This window comes from Peromyscus leucopus, chromosome 5, assembly GCF_004664715.2.
Source record: "Peromyscus leucopus breed LL Stock chromosome 5, UCI_PerLeu_2.1, whole genome shotgun sequence".
Lineage (NCBI taxonomy): Eukaryota > Metazoa > Chordata > Mammalia > Rodentia > Cricetidae > Peromyscus > Peromyscus leucopus.
In genome coordinates this window covers 87,794,880-87,819,802 of record NC_051067.1, presented here as the reverse complement: position 1 = coordinate 87,819,802, position 24,923 = coordinate 87,794,880, and the positions used below count along the sequence as shown (strand labels likewise).

The window sequence follows — 24,923 nt, the reverse complement described above, 5'->3', positions numbered from 1 at the left end:
ACTTCTGGGATCCACACATACATGAAGGAAAGAAGTACCTGCACACACATGCGAGTGCATGCATACAACACATATATGCACACCAAAAAATGAAATCCAGTACAAATACAACAACCAAATGGCTGCATGTAGTAACATAGCAGCTGCTGGTGAAAATCACTGATGTCAGCTGTAGCATAGCAAGCTGGAATCCGTACCCTGCAACCATACACACACACACACACACACACACACACGCACGCACGCACGCACGCACGCACGCACACACACGCACGCATGTACACACATGCACACACACCGCACGCACGTACAGGGGAATGTGTGCTCACAGCAGAGCATTGGTTTAGCTCTTGACGCTTCAATCAGGGTCATGTTTTCTGCCAGGTCAGAGGTTTAACTATGAGATTTGGTATATTGTCTCCAAAAGATCACACACACACCCAAAAATTTGATTTATTTAATAGTTTAAAAAAGTTGTGTGTTATTCTGACTCTATGGATGAGAGAATTTAGGACAAGAGATTAATACCTTAAAAGTGACAAAGCACTAAGGTGTGGGGGCACACACCCATGATCCCAGCACCTGGAATATGGAGGCAGGTTTCCAAATTCAAAGTCAGCCATGAGATCTTATCCTTAAAAAAAAAAAGTAACAAACACAGCATTCGACACAATATGTGATCTACAAACTTTTAAAATGTAACTCAGCAAAATACATACAAACATCAGTTATTTCACATAAAATTCTATTGCTCCTTGGAAGTCAGTTTTGAATATGATTAATTCTAAAGGTACTGAGATCTCTCTTTAAAATTCTCTTTCAAAATTCTACACACCTTCAAAAGATTACAAATCTCAATTCTTCAAATATTATTATACTTCATTTCTGGAAAAGCCAAGAATCATTTCGAACAAATAGAGCTGAATTGAAATGGTAGTATCAATTTGGAATAAAAATTATGGTAATGTCTACAAAATACAAATGGCTTCTCAAGAATATTGCGTGAGATGAGTGTGACTAAGAAGTGTGTAGTCCCCACAGAAATCTTTAAAAAGTCTTTATGAGCTTAGGAAACACATTTTAGTGCTCCTTATTTTTATGGTTTGGATGGGAAATAACCCCACAGGCTGCTGTGTTTGAACATTTGGTCCCCGACTGTGAACACTGCTTCCAGAGACAGGGCTTAGTGGGAAGAAATGAGTCACGAGGGGGTGGGGCTTAACCGGAGGTAGTGTGTCATGAGGGGTGGGCTTAGCTGGAGGAAGTGCGTCATGAGGGGTGGGCTTAGCTGGAGGAAGTGCGTCATGAGGGGTGGGTCTTGAGGTGCCATAGCCCCTGCTCCCACTGGCCTCTCACCCCACAGTCCCGGTGAGGAAGGAGCCTGTGCACCTGCCCCGCAGCTTGGTGTTACACACCTTGATTGGCTGTATCTTCAAACTGTAAACCAAAATAAACCCCACTTTTCTTACATTGCTGCTGGCCATGTGTTTGGTCACAGTAGCCAGGAAAGTAACCAACACACTTTTAAAAATGTTTTTCTGGGCTGGACAGATGGCTCGGGGGTGAAGAGCTCTCGCGGCTCTTCCAGCGGACCCATGCTCGGTTCCCAGTACCCATGTCAGGTGGCTCACAATCACTTGTTAGCTCCAGCTCTAGGGACATGACACCCTCTTCTGGTCCCCACCGGTACACACACACACACACACACATTCACCCAGACACATAAACATTAATACGAATCATTTTTAAATGTTCCTTTGGTCTCTTGTCTAGCTTAGTCTCATGCAGCTCACCCTTCTATCTCTGGAATGTTACTGAGTTTGCTCGCCTTACCCTAGATCTCATTTGTGCCCTCTATATTCTTTTTTGGTTTTGCACTTTTCTTAGACATACAGTCAGCCCGGTGTTAGAGACTTCCACCCATGGATGCCCAGTTTCTTTAGGAAATGCCTGATTGAATGTGCAGTCCCAGAGGAGCAAGCTAAGGGAGGAGGAGAAGGGGAGAACAGAATCTTCACTGGTGTGCTTTCCCGGGTGGCAGAACTTAGGACAAGCTAATCTTTTATTTCACACAATCTCTCTGGGAAGAACACTGGAAGCTGCTGGAAAGCAGAGAAAGAGAGGTAGATTTCCTCACTTGCTGTGGTCTCCCTACATCATGGGTCACTCCTACAAGGCTTTTATACCTGCCCTCTGTGTTACTCCAAAGTGGACCCTAAGCAAATCCAGCGACATCTCATATTCCAGTGGCAGCTGAAAAGCCCAAAGCCGTGTGGCCAGAGATGCTCCGGGTTCGTGCCCGCAGGAATGAGACTGCAGGATTGAGGACCTTGCTGAGGTGGGTCCTCAAGCTTGTAAAAGAACAATGCTCTGGCTCCTGGGCCATGGAAGCAGCGGGAGCAGTTTGCTTCTGCAGCTGCTGTATTCCAGCTGCTGTATTCCAGGGGAGAGCACAGGGGCGGGCTGACCTTGGGAGCTAAATCCAGACCAGCGACTGCTTGAGAATGAGCTCATTGAGCTCCCATGAGGGAAGCACCTTGGCCACACAGAAAGCACATAGCTAACGCTGACTGCCCTTTGCATTGTATTGCCTTATTTTCAAGTTCTACAGGCTTCTGTGATGTCTTACTTGCCTTTAAACCTTTCATTTGTATTTTAACAATAGGTGTGTGGCACATGCTAGCTCAACCCTTACATTGATTTAAAGTAAAACTGCACCTCTTTGCTACACAAGTTGGATTATGAGTTAGCAATGGCACTTAGCATATTATTTTGCCTTTGCAAACTAAAATCTCTTTATCAAATATTATATAATTTTGAAGAATATAAAATTCTTATGAAGAATTTTCAGTATGTCTGATTTATCACTATGCTGTTTCTGATCCCACAAAATATGATTAGAACTTAATATCGTAAGTTTCATCCTTTGAATGGTTCTCATTAAGCCAATAAGCAAGCAGGGTCATCCTGTGAAGCAGGGCAGTGCCGGCTATTTGGTCTATTCACTTTCTGAAATGAACTAATACATTCTGCAGGAGCAGAGGCTTGTGGGTAAAATATGACGGTTACCCTCAAATACATCAATACAATATTCCAGAAGAAGGGTTTGTCAAACCAAACACAAAAAGCACTTATTCATGGACTTCAGAGATAGTGATTGGATCCTGTATAAGGATACTAACTTAGTAGTTTCGTCAAGAGTTGGGCCATGTTGATCCAAACCAGGCAGACAAGTCACCCAGCACTGTGCATGTTCATTCAAGGCAGCACTCTTCAGCTCAGACCAACCCCAAAGCTGCCTGATGGTTCCCAGGCCTGCTGATTGGGTGCTCTACCTGGTGCCATGACTCAAATCTTCTTCTGCATTATGCCTTTCACAGGCTGCATACATTGGCCATGGCCACCCATGGCTAGTCACAGGCACACTTAGAAAACCCAGGAATCCTCTGGGGCGCGCTGTTCTCTCAATTCTGCCAAGATACTGAGTTCTCAGCTTTCTTTCAATTCCTGGACATAAAAAAGCTACAAATACTGAGGTGGTAGGCATAGTTTGTAATTAAAAGGGTACTTACTGGGTCCTCTGCATAAGGTTTCCTGAAGACCCAAAATTCTAGGTATCCATAACAGAGCCAAGATACATAGATATGGACCATCATCTCTGCATCCTTTATATCTCCAAACACCATAAACACCGTCCTCTGCCATCACCCTTGGTGGCACTACTGTTTGTCACCCTTGGCTACAGTGAAGAGAATATGAGTTCTATAATTTGGATACTGAATCATCTCCCAAAAGCCAAGGTGTTCGTCTCTCAGAGTGGTACTATCTGGGATGGTAGAGTCCTTTAAGAGGTACCACCAAGGGGCTGGAGAGATGGCTCAATGGTTAAGAGCACTGGCTGTTCTTCCAGAGGTTCTGAGTTCAATTCCCAGCAACCACATGGTGGCCCACAACCATCTGTAATGAGATCTGGTGCCCTCTTCTGGCCTGCAGTCAAACATGCAGACAGAACACTGTATATATACATAATAAATAAGTATTTTAAAAAAAGAGAGAGAGAGAGAGAGAGAGGCACTGCCAGAACTGCCAAAATCATGAGGCAAAATTCGCATATTCTCTTATAAACTGAGTGTCTCGGGTTTTTTGCTACAGTGATACAAAAGTAACCCAGGCAGTGAGTTTTAGTAGCTCTAGTCAGTCTCCTAAAAATCCAGTAAAAACTCAGTTTAAATTTAGACAAAACTCCTCCATTAGTGATCTCCATTTTCACACTCACAGAAACAGGCAGTTTTGGATATTGATATCCATACAGACTCTATTGTGTCTAACAGATAGAAAGCCTTGAAAGGGTTTCATACCTCTGTCTTTTCTTCATTGGTAAAATTACTAGAAAAACCAATGCAAATATAGAACCTCGGGGACTTTATTGGGGTGGTGGATTAACTATTTATCATCATTACTATGACTTGACAAGAAGCAACTGCAGATTTGCTTTGTAGTGAACCACACACTACAATGTTAACAAGGGCCCATCCTCAGCCTTCCTATCACTTTATCCTTAATCTTGTTCATGGATACAAGTGGTCTTCCTCTTGACTTGCCCATTTATTTGGCCACTCAACTAGTGTGTGCTAACCTTCATAACCCTGCAGGTATGTCTCCTTGGCTATCCTCACCTGGACAGTTATTATACTGTAACCCTGAATTTCTGCAATTGGGCACACCACTGAGCCACCATTCTAACACATCATTGGTACACTGGGTTTATGTTTCCTTAGTAGCCAGACTGGCCTACAGAGAACTTCCTAAACTTTGTCATTTGTGCATGTCTCTGCGGCTTTGTTGATGTCCAATGAACCTTCTCATGGAACATAGTTATCTGTGGATATTTCAGCTAACCACTGACCAATGCCAGCACACACACTACACTAAACCTTTTAAATATTTTAATTAATTTTTGTTTGTATGCAAGGCAGGGGGAAAGGAGCACATGCTACACACACGTGGAGGTCAGAGGACAACTTGCAGAAGTCAGTTCTCTCCTTTCACCATGTGGGTCCCAGGGACTGAATTCAGGGTTTCAGTCTTGGTAGCAAGCATACCAGCCCTGTCAACATTTCCCTTTTTTTCCCATCCACCTCAGAAAGCCTGCACAAATGGGTTATTGATTTTACCATGCTTATAGAAGCCATCCTGGTGATGAATTCAGACCATCTCCCAAGATCCTAATCATAGTGTTAAATCCTCTAGCAAAACAACTCTATTGTGTAATCTAAGAGCCCTATAGCAGGGGGACATCATCACATTGGTTCTCTCCTGACCCCCTTCAGCAGTGGTATCTCTAGAATATTCCTCTGGCTCTTCCCAACGCATGCTAATTCTTAAGAGCTCCTGTGTTTTCTCAGGTCTTAAGCCTATTTCACTTGAGTTCATAGGCTACATGCTAAAAGGGCTGGCTGCCCAGGAAAGCCTCTGCGTCAGGACCAGTCTTCAACGGCACCCACACGCCTCCATCTCCCGTCAGGATTGCTTAGCTTTCCTAACCTTTGTGCGATACCCTCCTTTGGATTGACATGAAAAGCTTTTTTCCTATGAAATCAGAGGTCCTCTGGCTTCCACACATATTGCCTTTTCTACCCTCTGCTGTTCCTACATTTCTCTAAACACAATGGCAGGAATTGTCACCCCTTTTCCTCCAAATATCCATACTTGAGCAGCCCAGTGTGGTCTCCCCTCTACCGGGACTGTGGTTTGCATGGGAAACGCCCCCAAGACTCCTGTGTTTGAATTTGGTCCCGGCTGGAGGTGCTATAGGAATGTTATGGATCCTTCAGGAGGTAGAGCCCCAGTACAGCACTATGGACCTGGTTTTTCAGTCCCATCCCACTTCCTGTTCTCTGCTTCCTGCCTGCTGCACGACAGGCTGATTCTACGTTCCAACCACATCTCCCTGCCATGACGGGACTAAATCCTTCTGGAACCGTAAGCCAAAATAAACCCTTTCTTCTTGAGTTGCTTTGGCAAGAGTATTTCAGCACAGCGGCAGAAGAGAGGCTGAGGTATCCTAGGTCACTGTTAATTCAAGTAGGAACCAGACATTTGTGCCAGGGACCATCAGTTCCCCACTTATCACCAACTGTGTCATGTAATTAATCTCAGATTTTTGTCCCAATATTAGGTCAAAACTTTACCAGTTTATAGAAAAATACTTAAATGCTTTCCAAAGTAAGTTGATAAAACATACCAAGAACTCAGTATCGAAAGTATTCAAGTATAATACTAGATTTATTTTAAAAATGATATTCCTGGGGTGAAGCATCAGCAATACTAGTTCTGGCATTATGTGTATGAAAGCAGCTAGATTTCTGTCAGTCACTGAGGCACTAACCAGAACTGGTGAGCACATACAGTGTAAGAAAATGAAGATGTCAACCGTTAACACAGACATGACTACTTAAGACAGCATGAATGGTCAGTGAAAATTCAGAATATAACATGACTGTATGGATAGAAAGAAAAGGAAGAACACAGTAATTTTACCCATTACACTTTGTAAAATCAGATACATGAATTTATAAGCAGTGCTTTTAATAAAAACAGCAATAATTTCAAATAAATATATTTCCTTTCTTTTCCTTCATCATGTATTTTACATGTAACTAACTGGCAAAACCTACCAGATGATTGAAATCAGTAATAATCCAATCCATGATACTCCATTTGCCTTGTGTTTAACTTATTTTTCTTACACTAGAAGTCCAGTATCAGTTCCTATAAACTGCCAGAACCTACTCCTGGGCCTAGTGTGACTAGCCTTTTGGACAGGACCAAGGGAGGGAACGTCTGAGCATCTCCTGAGTCAGCCTGCTCTTCTCCCAGGGCCGGCGGGAGCTGCCCCTAGTTCTCCTGCTCTTCATAGTGGGCATAGCCACTGGCATAGGTCCTTCCTAAGTTCAAACCAGTGAACAGATCTGAGGACTCGGCATCTGAGTCCTTCCCATCTTCCTCCTCCTCTTCCTCCTCTGCTTCTTCATCCTCCTCCTCCTCCTCATGGTACCCAGTGTCTGCATACTTGTCAGATGACAGGTTCTTCCAGTAAGAGTCATACCCAGAAGCTCCATCTCCCTCTTCACCTCCAGTCTGTCTGCCAAATTTCAAAGAGCGAGCTACAAGAGACAGTCACATACATGTCATCGATTAGTGCCAATGCTCACATACCCCACTGCCATGGGATATTCTATTAGACTAGTGCTTACTCTTACATGAGAAGGGAAGTACTTTCCTAATTCTATCAGAAAAGTCTATTACAACACAAGCACAAATAACTGAGGCAAACATCAAACCTCAGTGACTATTAGTACATTTCTTATATCAAACTGAGAAACTGTACCACACATTTCCCAAGGCTATAAAATCCCACTTGCTCATGACAATACAATTATCCTTTCAAACAAAAAGATAAATTACAGGCGCACGCGGGTGCGTGCGCGCGCGCGCGCACGCACACACACACACACACACACACACACGTGTCAAGCCTTACTTGACATGCTGAGATCCTTTGTCTCCTGAGTTTCATGTCCACATTTTGGGCAAGGAGGCTGCTTCCCTTTTTCTTGCTTAAACACCTTGCTCCTTGTGTGTTCGTCACAGAAACAAGCCTGTACAGAAGAAGCAGAAAGAAGACAGGGTTAATTAAAACGATATAAGGAGGCACCATTCAACATGATGAGAAAACCTGAACATAGTTTGTCTGAAACAGAATTAAGAACTGGATGGGACTAAACACATGCTCTTGTTTCTGGTTTGGACTTTTTAAAGAGAAATGGATTTTGCCAGGACTAAACACAAGGCAGACACACAGGAGGACATGGAAAGTGGCTTATCTACTTATTCATACTTGAGGGCCTTGATAACAAAATGGTGGGGAGTCTGTTCATCTTGAGGGCACACCACCACCCAACTAAGGAGTGGAAAAAAAACTTCAAGGCCCTAAGTACTGAGAGCAATGCAGAGGGCCACTGAACCCTGTGGATCTTAGCTGACATCGCGAGGTGAGCAGGGTAGTGAGCAGCAGAGACAGACTAGCACAGAAACAGCACAGGCAGACACTCAGAGCTCTGCAGAAAGCCATTCCACAGCACTCAGCAGAACTGGGAAAGGATGAGGACAGGATATGGACAAGAAAGGCTACAAACAAGAAATGTTCCTGAGAGAAATAAATTCTCTGGTGATCTCTGTCCAACAGGAATGCCAGAGACAGCCTAAAAAGACACTATGGAAATCTTCTTCACCCAGACTCTTCTAAGCAGGAACCATGTAATCCATAGCCCCAGGATTCCAGTCATGATGCTCTCTACAAACATAAGGCTCAAAAAACACTGTGCTGGGCCCCTGGGGACATGTGGTAGAGAACTACTACAAGAAGTGGGTGGCCAATGAAAGCCACTGAAGTCACTGACGTCTATGCCACAATCTCAAAACTAAAAGAATTAGTCTGGCTTGGCAATTTACGCCAGGAACCACAATACTCAGGAGGTGGAGGCAGAAGAATTATTGTGAATTCAAGGCCAGCCTGAACCACACAGCAAGACTTAGTGTCAATTAGATAACTAGTTCATTAATTAATTCAAGAAAAGGCCACACAAGTTTTAAGTTCCATATATCTTAGTGCTAAAGCATCCAAGGCCTGGGGCAAGAGTACAGGGACTCAAATCCAATTCTGAATGAGACAGCAAGGAGGCACACCTTACAGCGGAGACAGGAATGCTGGCCAAGTCGGTTGCAGGAGACACCTGTGAAAGACAAGAGCCATCTTAAAATCCAGCCAGTTATTCAGGCCTTGCACATTACTTCTGTCACTTCTAAATCACAGGTGCTCTCTCAATGGCATCAAAGCCCAATCAGTCAGTTGCTGACCTGCAGGGTTCAAGTACTATAAACACACAAAGCACCCATTCTTCCTCCACAAATAATTTTATTTCTATCCTACACATTCTGCAAGTCTAAAAGGGGGGGGGGGCATGCAGTATACTTTGAAATACTCTTGTCAAAATTTCTAAGTAAATACTGAATTTTATATACAGTGTGCAGTACATATCTCAAATCAGCGACTTAGAGCAACTAAAATCTGTAGATGAGTGAGAGTTAGCATCTCCCCCAGAATGAGAACCATACAATGGAAGTGAGTAACTGAGAATGTCTGTCTTTTCCCTAGGGTCGTCAATACCAGGCATCACAGAATAACAATTTACGTACACTCTCATTTCAATTAGCCTTTTGAAATTATCTATAAAGATAATTCTATTATTATTAACCCAATCAGTCACATTGGTTCTCAACTGGAAAATGCAGAATTGTGGGTACAGGTTAAATACAGACCTCAGATGCCCAACCAAACGTAAGGTGAACTCTCCAGGGAGGGAGGAAATCCGAGTCCCCACACTGTCAGAGATGCATGAGGAGGGGCACTTACTGAGAGCACTGAGAAAGGGGAGGAAAGGGCTGGACTTGCTCAGGATATGTGGTGAAAGAAAATGGCCCCCAAAACGAGTGGCATTATTAGGACATGTGGCCTTGTTGGAGTAGGTGTGATCTTGTTGGAGGAAGTGAGTCACTGTGGAGGCGGGCTCTGAGGTCTCCTTTATGCTCAAACCATGCCGCCCAGTGAGACAGACCACTTGTTGTTGCCTATACAACATGCAGAACTCTCAGCTACCTCTCCAGCACCATGTCTGCCTGAACTCTGCCATGTCCCACCATGACGATAACGGACTGAACCTCTGAACTATAAGCCAGCCCCAAATAAATATTTTCCTTTAAAAGTTGCCGTGATCAGTGTCTCTTCACAGCAAGAGAAATCCTAACTAAGACAGTATAGGAACCTAAAAGTGCAAATGCCAGCCGGAAATACAGAAGACCAAGAAAGCTATAAGAATATCAACGTCTGATGAAGGCCAAGAAATGAACTGCTCAGTCAATATACCATTATCCCCACAGAAAACTTTAAAGCTAATGTTTGGGATTTTTTTTTCTATAAACAAAATACACACACACACACACACACACACACACACACACACACACTAAGAAGTAGCATAAAAGAACTTACTCCAGAATCCCAGGTCCAGAAAAACTAACAAAACAACTTACATTTAAATGTCTCTGCTTCTAAAACTTGGCAGCTGGCTTGATGCTCAAACTGATCATCTTCACAAAGAAAATTATGGCAAAATGAACAGCTGAATATTCTGCCTCCTGTGAGATTAAAATACTCAAAATGAGTATCACAAACTTAATAACTTTAAAAATTCTTACCCATATAAGTTGTCAAAGATAGCAACTAATTTCAGTATATCAAAATTGCACAGCAACAGCTAAAATAAAGCTGGTGACGTACTTCAAAATGAACATTAATTATGGCCTCTACTATCTCCTTCCCACTTTTAGAACGTCACAGGCTAAGAGAGGCTGCCTGTCCTCCCCCAAACTCCCCTCTACCTGCTAGGGTGAAAGGTACTAGCACTTCCTAATACTGTTGACACAATTATATCAGTGTATAAGATATGTATCAATTATATCAGTGTAAGATTTGAAAGAATCTATATGGAGAAAGATCACACACAAGCTAGCATTTACTCGTAACTGGGTTTAATGTTTGCACCTAATCACTTACCATGGTCCCATACCCCTCGCTCACACTCCACACATTCCGCATCAGTGAGTGGGCAGGCACAGGCATGGGTGCTAAGACACTTCCTCCCGTGGCAAACCCAAGCTTCACAGAAGTCACATATTGCACCCTGCAACAGAGAAACAAGAGCTCTAGAGCAGCTACCACAGGGCCACTGCAAACACTAAGCAGAGGAACAAAGGCCAGCATCTAGGCGGAGGGATCCGGAGCTGTAAATGTAGAAAACGAACAAGTTATCTCCCCTTGATCAGACAGCATTCTAGCAGGAAAGAAGGAACTCTCAACTAGGTAATCCAGACTTTAAAGCAGAGAACTCTTCCCCGAGCCCCCACACAGACCTGAGGGGCAAGAAAGGGTAGCAAGTGGTTACCAGCACAGAAAGAACAGGCAAAGGACTCAGGTCTGAGGGAACAACGCTGTCCCAGAGAAAACCCCAGATCAGGGAAATTACCATCAACACTATCATGGAAAAGTGATCTGGACGTGAAGCATAAATGACACTGCAGAATGCAGCAAAACTCACAGCTCATATTTAATATCTCTTCAGTGAAAAAGAACAAAGTACAGCAAATAATCTATTTCTATTTATGGTACTAAAATTCCTTCTAAAATCTTACCTAGTAAAGATAATGTATAACTAATAGGTACTTTTTGTCAAATTTAATGTTTAAAACAAATTAACCTTAAGTTCTCTTGAAACCTATTTAACCAAAGGCTTGAATGATGGTGAGGGTCTGACAACCGGGAATTTATTTTGTGAAGCCTCTGGAACAGTTAGAAAGGTACAATGGCACCTTCAGTTGGGTGACCTCTAAAATGACAAAGAAAGCACTGTCATTAGGGAAACGAGTTTCACCCGTCCCGGCTAGCTCTCACAGAACCAGAAGGTGCTGCCACTCCGCTAGAGGAGGGTAAGATGGATGATTAATCTTACCCAGATGCAAATCTTCTAAGATACACGGTATGAGTGTTATGGGAGTAACCAACTATTCCTGCTTGAATTTAAAGCCTATCCCAGTGCCTGATACCTGGCACTATTATCAGGACCAAAAGTGACCTGAGGCTACATAGGTCATAGATCACACCACTATTATTCTGCTAAATAGACACAGAATTAAAATGACTTTTAATGACTTATTGCTATACACATAGATAAATCAGTGTGTCTCTCAAACCTCATCAAAGAAGCTTCTGTTCTTGCAATAAATGGTAATTAACACAAAGACCAAAAACTGGTCAACATGCAAAGACTGTGGAGTGCAGAAAGGTATCTATGACATAAGCCGACCTCCAAGGCTCAGGGATCTCTAACAAAGACAGGGTTTAGAAGCCAGAGGTGGTAGAAGACTATAAGGAAACAAAAGTGTACCCCAGACACAATAGGGCAGACACACACAGAAAAATCACAACAACTTTGGACAGCATGCACAAAACCTGTGCAAGAAGCTCAAAGCCAGCAAGATCCCTGCATGGAGGTGAGAGGTGAGCACAAAGAGAAGCAACTGGTATTTGATAGCTTTTGGGAGAAGAAGAGTCGATTTTCTTTAAGGGTGTGACCTCTGGTAGGCCGAGCATGCTCCTAAAAGTATTTGGGCAACATGAACTGGACTCAATGAGTTAAAAAACAACACAAAGTTGGATGGATAGATCTGGGAAGAGATGGAGGCCAATATAATGGAAATATATTGTATGAAATCCTCAAGGAATTAATAAAATTATTTTTAAACATATTAAGATACTGGTTAAAATGGCTTTATCTTGGAAACCCACCACACTAGACATGACAAGCAGCTTACCACCATAGCAAGGCCAGTACTGTAGACACCAGCATGCTTGATGACACAGTCTGAAGACTTCATCATGCACTTGGTTTTTCCTGATGAAAAAAATACACATGTGCACTATTAGCCCTACAAATTAGTACATACAAGAAAGTGTTCACTAATTCCTCTTTGATCTAGCCCAAGAGCCTCTGGAAATAATATTTTAAAAAATTAAGAAATGAAACCAATATATTTTCCCATTTGAATAAAAAAACACATGGATATATATCTCATTATCTGAATCAGATGATCTGAGATTAGACATTTATTAATCTATAAAAGCTGTTATATAATAATTTATATATAATATGCTAATTCATACTTGTAATGAAATCAGAAGTTCCAGGTTATGCATTATAATCCAATGATCATTTTGACAGTTTCAAATCTTATGAACTTCAAGTGAATCAAAACATTGTAAAAAGCACACTTTAAAATGAATTTTATATTCATAAATCACAATAGAAATAGCCTGGCTTGGACTTTACCAATTATTTCTTACCAGACTCTCAAAAGGCACACCAAATGATTATAACCCTAATTGTTGCACTTAAGTTTATCCACACATAAAAATCACAACATCCTGAAAGATGCTTATCTACAAATTACTAACCCCAACCCTGCCAAGAAATCTGTTCATCAGACATTATGTCAAGATTAGTGACCACATATTAACTGCCCATCAGACTACAGAATGTAACACGAGACAAACAGAAGATGCTCGGTTGCCGGTATCTTGTTTCCTGAGAAGCAAAGTTAGGTAACTTTGAAGAGAAAGAAACTGGACACGGGGCAGCAGCTACCAACTGATCCGTGACATATGAGAGTCTGCAACAGAAAATGCATCTGAACAGAGCTCTGTCTACAAAGTCCAAGCCTAGAGACACTGACAATGCAGGGCTGCCTTTTGCCTTCCACGAACATGTTTTCTCAGCCTGCATTCACTTGATTTAGTACAACAAAGGCAGGTGAGTGTTTGATCTACAGGTTCTCTTTTCCACTAACTGCAGAACTCAATCATTGGAAAAACTAGAAATATTCCATACGTTACCCTAATCACTAACCTGCTGCTCTGCCTAAGTATGTATAAATGGGCACCCCCAAAGTGCTCTATTTAAACCACAGTCTAAGTAAGGGGGGCATGTGTTCAAGAAGAACGCTGAGGGTAAATCTGAGGAAAGGTGACTAGGCTCCCTAAGGCAAGTGGTTAGGAACACATAGTAGATGTCCCCCAGATGAGAGTAATCTGGCAAAGACCACAACACTCTCAATGTAAGTGTTTTCTGATCAGACATGTTAGCATGCTAAAAGCTGTGAAGATCACTGAGGAAACACCAACCTTTCTTCTCTAAGAAAGACCATTTAGTTTCATTTTGAATTATTTTAGGGAAATAGCTCCGCCTACACTTGACAACTGCCAGATAAACATTTGATAAAAACATGCCTTCATAGTTGCATACTTACCACACTGTGCACATATTGGTAACTTCTGAACAGAATTACAAAAATAGCAAAATGCTCTATTCTTCTGCCGCCTTGTCATGTAAAACAAAAATTTTAAATAGGGTCAATTTCAGACAAAGGAGAGACTATTTTATTGCTGTGCTGGTTAGTGTTTGTCAACTCCACACAAACTAGAGTATCTGAGAAGAGGGAGCATCAGCTGAGGAACTGCCTCCATCAGACTGGCCTATGGGCAATGTCTGTGCAGCCTTTTCTCAACTGCTAACTGATGGAGGAGGACCCACCGCGGGCAGTGCCAGCCCGGGCAGGTAGTCCTGGGCTGCACAAGAAAGGTGGCTGAACTCGAGTGTGGAGGCAAGCCAGAAAGCAGCATTCCTCCACCATCTGCATCAGCTCCAGCCCCAAGGTTCCTGCCTTGAGCTCCTGCCCTGGCTTCCCTCAGTGCTGGATGACGAAATAAACCCTTTCCTCCCCAAGTGTTATATCACAACAAGAAGCACACAAAGACAGTTTCACACAGAAAGAAAAAAAAAAAAATAAAGAGAATTTACCTCTGACACTTGTCACATTCCTGTAAAATTTAAAAGATAGCATTAATTTTCTGCTGGCTGAAAATGGAAAATTTACTTACATTATAGAGACTATTTCCTTTCCCACATTAAAATGTAACTGATTCTACACCCCAATTCCAGCTCCAGCCATGTGTACAAGCTCTTGTACTCAGGCCACTAGCAAAGGTAAACAAAAAAGTTATACTGTGATCCACAATGGGAGAAGCCATGCTACTAAAGTTCAACATCCTGGGTTTGCCTTTAAAGAAACCAAATCCCGTACAAAAAACACATGCAAGTCCTTGCTCAATTTCCTGTTCTAATTAAAAAACACCCTATTTGTCTACATTGGGTGGACGCTAGAAATACAGAAGGATACAAAGTGATAAAGATCACAAATTATCTACATTGAAATGGGGCCACCAAGCTCCCTGGCCTGGTCTACTCTTCAGGACCAAGCCACTATCGGTCTTTTCCCAAATACGTTCTCACTCTTCTCCATTCCTTCATTTATGCTAATGATTTCCCTTTTCTCTCTTCCTGTTGAACACTCTAGCAAAGAACAATGTTCTCTGTAAGCTGCACTCCCTCGCACACACTCAGTTTTACTTAATCCTAAGTAGTAGTAAATAACGGCAGCACAGGACTGCAACCCTACTGGAGTACTTAGCAAGGTCTACTCACATACACACACTTACGTGTACTAGTCACTTAGCTCACTCTGTTAGCACCCCTCTTTTCTGAAAAGGACCTGATATTCACAATGCAGTTCCCACTGTCACATCTGTACCGTGAAACCTGACCCTGTACACCATAAATATCAGTCCTGGGACAAAATGGGCTCAAACCCAACCTCTGAGAAGTCTTTTGTCCTGTGACCTCCACAAAGTGATAAATGCACGCTACAGAAACCAAGAAGGTAAACAAATAAAGACGGCCATCCTCGGAGACGCAGGAGCAAAAGAAAAGGAAGCAGAGAACCCAGGACAGCTGTCCCTCACTCTTTTACACCCTTTCTTGTTCCCACTACTTGGAGCTACTGCTCCCATGAACTCCTTTTCCCTAAGGCTAAATTGTGTCCCTGTCATATATAAACAAGCCCTATAGACACTAGGGAATTCTAGACTTGTAAAAGAGGCATTCGATCAGCCATTAATGTTGCACCAGAGTCCATGCAGGGTATGTATTCCGATGAATAATAAACATTTGCTAAATTAAGTCTTGTGAATAAAGCATTTCAAAAAGTCATACATTCTTCAAGACCAACCTGCTTAGCATGGGCAGTCAGTTAGGAAAATGGGATATGTCTAGGATCAGGGTGCTCAAGCAGGAAGTCAATGAGTGAGAAAATGATGAAAACCCAATGAATAAGATAAGTGAGTTAAAGAAGATAGAAAAGCTGGAACCTCTCTCTCAGTTCCTATTATCCATTCTCCTTCAATATCTATTAACAACAGTATATGAGGTAACAGGCCACGCTTCATAAATAATATGCAATCTAACAACAACAACAAAAAAAATCATTGTTACTCAGTAAAAACAGTGACCAGGCCTCTAACAGGTGTCACACGTAGTGAGCACATGGGCACACTGCAGATGGTCATTTCCTCAGACTTTAAGATGGTGCCCCCAGCTGCGCCTTTTACCCCCTGCTGCTGTCGAAAGCAGCTTACCATGGAAGCATTGCACGGGTGCTTTGCTAAGTCCACAGTGCTTCTCGATGCTCTGAGCTGTTTCTCCCGCTCTCGGCGGTTCTCCGCCTTCTTCCGCGCACCAGTCTTCTTTTTCGGCATTTTCCCTCTTTCTAAACAAGAAAACAGATTCACTTACACGGTGTTTATACTCTCCTCCGTCACTTTTACAGTCACACATGTCCCAAGCCGTTAGGCAACACTACACACACCCACTACCCCGCCAAAGGCTTCTAAATTAAGACCCTCCTCTGCACTACCAAGCAACTCTAAAACAGCACAGGCAACAAAGGAACTCACCCTAAAGCCAGTGTTTTTTCACTCTAAAGTTTACTATTCTGCTCTTCATTCAAAAAAAAAAAAAAATGCGGCATTAAAAGAAAACGACTACAACACTCATTTTGTGCCAAGTCAAAATCAGCATTCTGAGATACAGAACCACATCCCTACTGCAGCCACCCACGCAGCATTGGACAGTACACTCTCGATGCGATAGTATCTAAATAAAAATCCCGCAGGCCAAGCACTAACTGCAGGGCCAACCCATTTCCCCTGGCGAGATTAAGAACCACGGTTGCTTTCCCTGCCTGTCGCTCCCGCCTAGGTGCAGCAACTTTAACAGGCCAGATGCTTCGGAGTTTGTTTCCCATACGCACACCACACCTTACAAAACTGCTTCCCAGCACTCAGAAAAACTACAGTATAGAAAACCAGGCTTCTGTTTCCTTATTCCATGGCCCGATCCGTTGGGCAGTCCTAGGAGCTAAAGAGTGGTTAATCGTCGTGGCCAAGCCACGGGACTTGTGTCAGTATTTAAAGTCTGCAGCGAGGGGCTGGAGGAGGGACCACGGGTGGCCCACTCTCGACCCACTGAGACATCGCAGACCTATTTTTTTTCTCGAACTTGTTTCTGACAACGACGTGGAAATTGTTTGGGCTCACGCTTGGACTCTAGTGACAGACAGGAGAGCCGCACTGGGTGGCGGGGCTCAGGGAGGCCTGGAGGCGGGGGCGCGGGACACCCACGCGGCTCGCGACCCGCCGCCCGCCTGCCCGCCCGCCCGCCACGGGTCGCCACGCTCGGGGTCCCCGCCCTCCACGTCGCGCAGCCTCGCCGCGGGGACGCGCCGCTCACCGCAGGGGTCGCGGACGCAGAGGCGAGTCCGACCCGCGGGCCAGAACTCGGGGAGAGCGCTCCGAGATTCCCGAAGGAAGGCGCCGAACCTCTCCGACGGCGGAAGCGGGGCCGGATGTCCGTCCGCGTCAGAGCCGCAGACTGCACACGTCGCCGGAAGAATCCAGCCTGCCCCGCCCACTTCTGTTTGCTCCGCCCTGATCTCGCCTCCTCCCGCGGGAGGCGGGGATTGGGCTCGGCTTTGCCTTCCCGGAAGTGGACGTGCGAGGACGGGAATAGGCTGGGGGGTTGAGAAGGAGGAAAGTAGAGCGCAGCATCCCAAGCCCTGTGGTGTCTTATTCTAATTTTATTATTTTACTCAGAGGAATTGAAAAATCCAAAAGGAAGATAAAGATGAACTCACACAAAATTTTGAAAGAGAAGAATTAATTCGCTAGCCATTTTTCCTGATTCTTTTGGAATTCTTCCCACTGTGGCCCTGACAAGCCTCCCATGTCACATCTTTTTCTTTATTGTTTTCCGAGCCTCATACTGAATGGAAGCCTGGCCTTGAACCCATGACCCTCCTGCCTCTGCCTCTCAGTGCTGGGGTTATAGGCATGCGCACAGAGACCGTGTTTGATTGGTTCTCTCACAACCCTGACGTTCTGAGTTCTGAGCTGTCTCTTGGTTTCGCTCTGTTGTGTGGATTCTGTCCAATTGTGAGCAAATCCTCCCAGGTTCTCGGCTCTTTGGCTGAGATCTGACTACACTTTCCCACAAGACTGAAGGGGACATGGCGCTTTCTCCTCCCTTAGCCCTTGCTCCCAGTACCACATGTCATTATCACTTACTGTCTGTCACCCTCTATACTTGAGTGTGGCTATTTTATACTCATCCATATTTCTGCCCTTGGCCTTATTCACATCCCAGGGGAGGACTTGTCGTTTTGGTCTCTTGATTTCTTCATCTCCATCTCCTAACACCTTTGCTACACTCCCCAAAGTCACTTGGATGACCACACCTAATCTCCAAAGAGAGCTGCTCCATCAGTGAAATCCCAATTCCAATGCTTTTGCTTACTTGCCTCCTAACATTGCCAATTCCCTGCCGAAATTCTCCTTGCTACTGGAGACTTCAAATCTCTTTGGTCTCTATTCTCTTATTAGACCATCCTGTTTTCTTCACTTTTTTTTCTTTCAAGTCCCACTTAATAAAACAGTGCCATCATTCCAGTCACAAATTTTTTCCCAACTCCCAGTAATTAAACAATGTACCTTTTCCTTCCTATATTGAATTTCTGAGGGTTTTGGGGGGGAGGGCCTAGCAAACAGGGGTCTATGTCACTAAACTCAAGCCTTTCAGGATTGCCCTTCTGTCCTTTATGTTTCTAATCAACTCTGTCATTCCCATTTCCCACAATAATAAAGTCTTCCTTTTCTCAACCTTGCACCACTTATCAGTTTCAGCAGACATCACCACCTTCTCTTTGTATAAAATGAGGACATGACCGCTCCAAGAAATGGCTAAGGAGAAGGTTTTTATTGTCAACATGAGGGAGAGAACAGTCCAGAGGCGTCTGGAAGAGTCCAGAGCAGGGAGAGAAAGTAGTAGACTAGACATGGCCAGGAGACTGAACCAGGCCATGAGAAGAGAGAGACACATGGAGAGGGAGAGAGGAAGGAAAGAGAGAGTGCGGAGGGGAGAGGGAACCAAGGGAACAAGAACTTGGCCTAGAGAGTGCGTGGAGCGTGGAGCGCAAAGCTAGGGGAAGGGACCCGATGTTGGAGAAGTTTAAGGTGGGGCTGAGGTGAAAAGAGCTGAGTGGAGCCGCAGGTACTGGAGCCGCAGGGCTGGGTAGCTGGCCACCAGCATGCTAGCAGGCACCATGGCCTGCCTTTGGTCCTGAGTTTCTTTGGAACCTAATGAAAGACCCCCGAAGGCAGTCTTCCCTCTGGAGAGACCCTCGCCCAGAGATCACACCGAGACCACAAGTCAGATGCAAACAGCAAGAGGCTTTATTCAGGAACACGGGTACCCAGGGCAACACAGTCCCTCCAGAAGTTCGAGAGACTGGCGCGCCCACGGGCTGGAGTGGAGGGTTTTTATAGGGTCTGGCAGCAGGAGCACGAGGAGCTCGGTTTACAGGGTTCTGATTGGACGATTCAAATGAGGCCAGGTTCAAACTCAGGACACCAGGTTCAAACTCAGGACAGCTCGTGGGTTCTCCCCGAGCTCGACACGCCTGCTGTCTGGCTCCAAGTTGTTTTTCTGACCTTTAGTACCCTTTTTCTGGGGCCAGGTGGCCGACCGCAGACACCCTGAACTTTCCTGTACTTTTCAGGCTTAGCTCAAAATGGTGTTAGGCTAAGCAAGTTTGCTGGGGTCTTTCATTCCCCCATTTTCTTATTTCAGGGAATGGAATCCTCCATTCATGGGGAAGAATGGGGATGTGGCTCCATTTCCACCTGGTTGAGTCGTTGGTATTGTTGGGTCAATACCAAGGTCTGAAGAATAGAAACACGTTCCCTGATAAATTGGACAAGTCTGTTTAGGATGCAGGGCCCGAGCGTCAGAAGGAGCAATAAAATCAGAAGGGGTCCCATAAGGGTGGAGATGAGGGTGGTGAGCCAGGGGGACTTCCCGAACCATCCTTCAAACCATCCCTGCCGTTCTTCAAAGAATTATCTCTCACCACCCCAGTATGATACCGGGCCTGGGTGGCTAGAGGGTGACTGGGGTTACAGTAGCATTCGGAGCCGTGCTTGGGCGAATGGCCGAATTGGGTCGGGGGGTAGCCCTCGGGGGTGCCGGAGCAGGTAAAGAGGGGCGCTTTTGGTCAGAGAAAACCTGGTTGGGACCTATAGAGGCGAGGGCTCTGTGATTTTAAGCTTATTACCAGTTGTTTCACATCCCCATGCTTTACAGAAGTAACTTTCATAACCCCCACATTGTCTAATCATCTTTCTGTCCCTGTCTCGCTTCTTGTCTTTCTCACGTTCACGCTCCCGTTCTCTCTCTCGCTCTCTCTCTTTCTCGTTCCCTTTCTCTTTCTCTTTCTCTCTCTCGCTCTCTCTCTCTTTCCCTCTTCCGTTCCCGTTCACGCCTTTCTCGTTCCCTTTCACGTTCCCTCTCTCTTTCCCTTCTTCCAGTTTATCCTATTCCTTGTTACTTTCCAAGCTGAGTTTCATCTTGCATTAGTCACCATATGATCTCTTGTGTGTGTCTCTGAATTTGCTGATCTCTCGAGATATCAAGTCTCTTTTGTCTTCTTCCATTTCTATAGCATTTGTATCCTCCTTGGTGATGAGTGGGTAAGGGATCAATGGGGCCACTGGAAATCTACGAAAAATGTCCTCCTTCTTTTCCTTCTTTTTCTTCCTGGGGTGAGAGTCAGACTCCTGTGAGGGGGCATTTAGCTCACTGGAGTATTCACGTATTAAAACTTCAATAGCCCCTTGCACTTGCCGAAGCACTCGTGGTACACGCGGACGCTGCGCTCCCTGAGTTCCAGGTCCAGCGCCAGGCTGGCCGCCAGCTCCTTCTTGCAAGGCGGCGGATAGGCGCCGCCGTAGAGCAGCGCGTTGCACAGGCGCTTGGCGTCCATCTTGGTGATGAGCCCGCACGAGGCGCGGAGAAGGGCAGGATGCCCATGACTTTGAGGATCTCCAGCTGGTCGGCGGTGCAGCGTGAGCAATAGATGTGCAGCTCATCGCAGACTGAGTTGATCTGCTGCAGTGAGAAGTCGCGCAGTACCGAGTTGAGGATCTGTGGCAGGCACAGACGCTTCTCACCTCCCACTACGAAACAAGAGATGGTCTCCCCTTCCAGCACGGTCTCACAGCGCTCGGTGGAGCGATCCGACGACATGAAGAAGGGCCCGGGTAGTACAGGCGGTGGCTCCTTTATCACAGCTTGGCACCCTTGGAAGGTTCTGAGGACTGCCGCACATCTGTCCACTCCTGCATGGTTTTCTGCAGGGCCTGGGTCTTCTCTTTATGACAGATGATGTGGATGGCTTGCGGTGAGGGCTCGGGGAGCCTGGCTGGAAGTCCAGGGCTAGGTAATCCACACTGCCAGTACTCTTCTTTGGAGCTGGGCTGTTAGTTCTCCTCGCTGTCTCCCGAGTCTGTACTGGTGGCGGCAGTACTGGGAGGAGCTGGAGTTAGCGGTGTGGTTGAGCCTGGACCAAGACTTGGTGAAGGGGAGCTCATCGGTGACAGTGTTGTTTCTCAGGTCTAGGGGTGTTGGCTTTGCTTTCCGGTCAGGCTTGAGGTTGCGATTGACCGGGGGTGGCTGGATCTCACTTCCTCGGCTGGGACCTCTATGGATAGGAAGGGCTGTGGATGGGTAGCCAAGCGGGTCAAAGTGATGGGGCCCTGGGCTCATGGGGATGTAGACACTTTGGGAGTTGTCCCTTGCTCGTTCCATAGCCAGCAGGGTAGAAGAACCTGGGTTTATGGGCACATAGTTGTCATCAGAGCTGGCACTGTCTGATCGACCCACGATAGTCTTCCCTGCAGATTCAGCAGACCAACTGGCACTCTCTCCGTCTCGAGTTGGGTACTCATAGGTCTCACAGGAAGAAGCTCGGTGGAGTCGGCTGTTGTCCATTGCGGGGAGGGTATTGCGTCTGGGAATAGTAGCAGCTACAGATCTACTATGTTCGCTGATTGGAGGTCTTTGCTGAGGACTGCCCCACCGAGGTGTTTCTGCCTGACTTGGCTTGGGGGGCGGAGTGGGGGAGCTATGGCTGAGTCTCCAGGAGTGGCCATTGTCATGGCATTGTGGTTTTTGTCCAGTGTGAATGTTCTAGGATCTGGTAGGCTGAGAGAGGGGTGGTTGGAACATCCATATTGTCCACTAGGAGGTCCCCAAACTCCCGACACAGGATGTTGCTGGGTGTCTTGAAGGTGTACACATCCTCAGTATCTGTCTCGGACTCTGTGAGGCTGCCCTTGGTGTGGCCATGTGAAGTCAGGCTACGGGGAGGTCGTAAGTACTGTCTTTGAATTCTGTATTGTGTCGGCTTGGCTTGGGAAGGCTATAGAAGCCACGGACTTGACCGCTGACTCCATTGACACAGTGTCCATTGCCCTGGGCAAGTTTTTGCATGGCTGTATCACTCTTCTGCCGGGTGCCCTGAGAGAAGCTGGCACTCCTCGCATTTTCTGTCCTTCGGCTTATGCACTGGTGCAAGTAGAGATACTCCTGAGGTGCACTGGTGGACAAGGCAGGCTGGATGTGGCCTGACACAGGGGGCTCAAACGTGAACAGAGTGGGCTGGCCAGAGTGTGAAGGGGCAGAGGACTTCCTTTCTCGGAGCAGGTGCTGAGCGGAGCCGCTGACCTCAGCTGGAGAAGAGCGGGAACCATGACTGGCTGAAGAAAGGCTTCTCAGGGAGTCTGTGCTCTCCCCAGCCTGATTGAAGCCGCAGATCTGGCAGATGCTCTGGACCCACTTATTCATGTCGGCCTCTGTCTCAGCCACCAGGTAAAAAGTACGCTCACTGGTCTTGATATCGAACGCAAAACTGTCCTTCAGCTTTTTCTTGTTGAAGGTCAGGCCTGCATCCACCTGCTCACACAAGTTCAGGTTGATGATCCGCAGGGGTTTCTTGGAGTGCTCGTTCTTGTAGTATTCCAGAACATCTGGGTCGCCACTCATCCGGCTGCTCCGCAGTATAAACCAGCGTTTCTTCCAGGAATAGCGCCCCAACTTCTTCTCGGGAGGCGATTTCCTCAGCCAGCCGGTGCACACCACGTCGTCGCCGCCACCGCCGCTCATGGTGCACGCCGTGAGGGCTCGAGGGCCAGGCACCGGAGGGGTCGGTGGAGACAGTGGATGCGCTCTGGGCACAACCGCCACACACAGCCCACGGGAACTCGCAGATTCCCTCCGCGCGCCCTGGGTCGGCGGTCGAGCCTCTCTTCCGCAGATCCGCGGACCCGAGCGGGAGCCGCGGGGACCAGAGCTGGCCGGCCTTCTTTCAGTGCACCCTCCCGGCCGCCAGGCGCACCGTCCCGCCGCCTCGGCAGCAGTCGGGCTCGGCTGGGACTCTGCCGGACCCGGAGCCGCGAGCTCGATGCCCCGCGCTCCGCCCCTTGGGGACGGGACCTCCCACGAGCGCTCCCTGCTGCGGACCCCACGCTGCACGCGCACACACAATGCCCGCGCGTGGTGTCCACTCCGTTCCGCCCGCTGGCGCTTTCAGTGGGCGGGGCGCGATCTTTTCCTTCTCCCTGCTCCGAGGAGGGAGCCCGGGAAGGCGTACGGCGTTCCGATGGCAGCGGCTCAGGGACAGCGCGAGGACTGGCGGCGAGGCGTGGGGCGTCGCCGGGCGTCGGGGAGGTCGTGGGTCCGCGGCGGGAGAGTGGGTCTGCGCTCCAGTCTCCGGCGAGGGCGGGGATCAGCACAGGGACGAGGCGCAGGGGGGCTCTGCTCCGGGGGGGGGGAACCCCTCTGTCCCGTTCCCTGCACTCCTCCCCCACCTGGGGGCGCGCGGCGGGTTCGGGGGGCGCGGCCGCCGGGGAGGTCGCAGCCGGCATCGCGACTAAAGCCGCCGCGGCCGGCACCGCAGTAGGGGCCGCCGCGGGCGCAGCCGCCCAGGTCGCGGCCGGCGCCGCGGCTAAAGCCGCCGCGGGCGCAGCCGCCGGGGGGCACGGCCGGCGCCGCGACTAAAGCCGCCGAGGGCGCAGCCGCCGGGGTCGCGGCAGGGGCCGCCGCGGGCACAGCCGCCGGGGTCGCGGCAGGCGCCGCGGCTAAAGCCGCCGCGGGCGCAGCCGCCGGGGGCGCGGCCGGCGCCGCGGCTAAAGCCGCCGCGGGCGCAGCCGCCGGGGTCGCGGCTGGCGCCGCAGCAGGGGCCGCCGCGGGCACAGCCGCCGGGGTGGCGGCAGGCGCCGCGGCTAAAGCCGCCGCGGGCGCAGCCGCCGGGGTCGCGGCCGGCGCCGCGGCAGGGGCCGCCGCGGGCGCAGCCGCCGGGGTCGCGGCCGGCGCCGCGACTAAAGCCGCCGCGGGTGCCGCCGCCACGCTCGGAAAACTGCGGCCCTGCGGGCGGACCTGGTGGGGAAAGACAGGCGCAGCCCCGGCCCTCCGCCCGCGCGGGAGACGCGGGCGGCTGGGGAGAGCGGGGAGCGAGGAGGGGAGGCCCCCCCCCAGCGCCGCCCCGGACCCCCGCGACCGCGCCGCGGGCCGGGGACAGGAGGAGGCGAGGGGCGCACTGGCGCCCGCCGCCGCCGCCGCCGCAGCGGAACGCGGGGAGAGGAAACAATACGCTGGTGGAGGGGTCAAGAGGAACGGGGAGCGGGAGAGATCCGCTGATCCGGCTTCCTATGGCTGTTTCTAGGAGGAGAACGGTTAAACAGAAAACAAAAAATGACAGACAAACACAAATGAGACTAACACATGCTGCGCGGCTTCGGTGTAAAACCGAAAGCAAAAACTCAGATGGGGACACGGAGTGTTTGAATTCTCCGTCCCCTACCAGCACCACGTATTCTTCTGATTCGGGGGTGGCCCCGAAAAACCGTGCCCCAGAGGGGACTTCCAACCGTGCCCCAGAGGGGACTTCCCGTGCCCCAGAGGGGA

At 47.7% G+C, this 24,923-nt stretch overlaps 1 protein-coding gene and 1 pseudogene across 2 annotated transcripts; both read right to left on the bottom strand.

Moving 5' to 3' along the window:
- Nucleotides 1–6,266: 6,266 nt before the first annotated feature.
- On the bottom strand, nucleotides 6,267–17,505 carry Znf330 (zinc finger protein 330). Of its 2 annotated transcripts, XM_028881793.2 has the most exons (10): nucleotides 17,358–17,505; nucleotides 16,205–16,335; nucleotides 14,532–14,551; nucleotides 13,981–14,051; nucleotides 12,490–12,569; nucleotides 10,676–10,802; nucleotides 10,153–10,257; nucleotides 8,749–8,795; nucleotides 7,544–7,661; nucleotides 6,267–7,166 (listed from the first exon to the last, which is right to left on the bottom strand). In XM_028881793.2, the coding sequence occupies exons 2-10, from the start codon at nucleotides 16,322–16,324 to the stop codon at nucleotides 6,898–6,900; spliced, it is 957 nt and encodes a 318-aa protein (XP_028737626.1). In that variant the 5' UTR covers nucleotides 16,325–16,335; nucleotides 17,358–17,505; the 3' UTR covers nucleotides 6,267–6,897. The 2 variants fall into 2 exon arrangements, with proteins under 2 accessions (XP_028737626.1, XP_028737628.1); XM_028881795.1 differs by lacking the exons at nucleotides 13,981–14,051; nucleotides 17,358–17,505 and having other exon boundaries at nucleotides 16,205–16,297.
- A 3,716-nt stretch (nucleotides 17,506–21,221) lies between these two features.
- Nucleotides 21,222–23,221, bottom strand: LOC114701657 (annotated as a pseudogene).
- Nucleotides 23,222–24,923: the final 1,702 nt, after the last annotated feature.

Bases quoted from the DNA above. Each gene is read 5' to 3' on its own strand.
- Znf330 (XM_028881793.2), bottom strand. From the start codon at position 16,324: ATGCCGAAAAAGAAGACTGGTGCGCGGAAGAAGGCGGAGAACCGCCGA. The intron at 14,052-14,531 runs GTAAATTCTCTT...TTACATGACAAG, and splicing joins GAATGTGACAAGTGTCAGAG to GCGGCAGAAGAATAGAGCAT. The intron at 7,662-8,748 runs GTGTGCCTCCTT...TCTTCTGTACAG, and splicing joins ATTCCTGTCTCCGCTGTAAG to GCTTGTTTCTGTGACGAACA.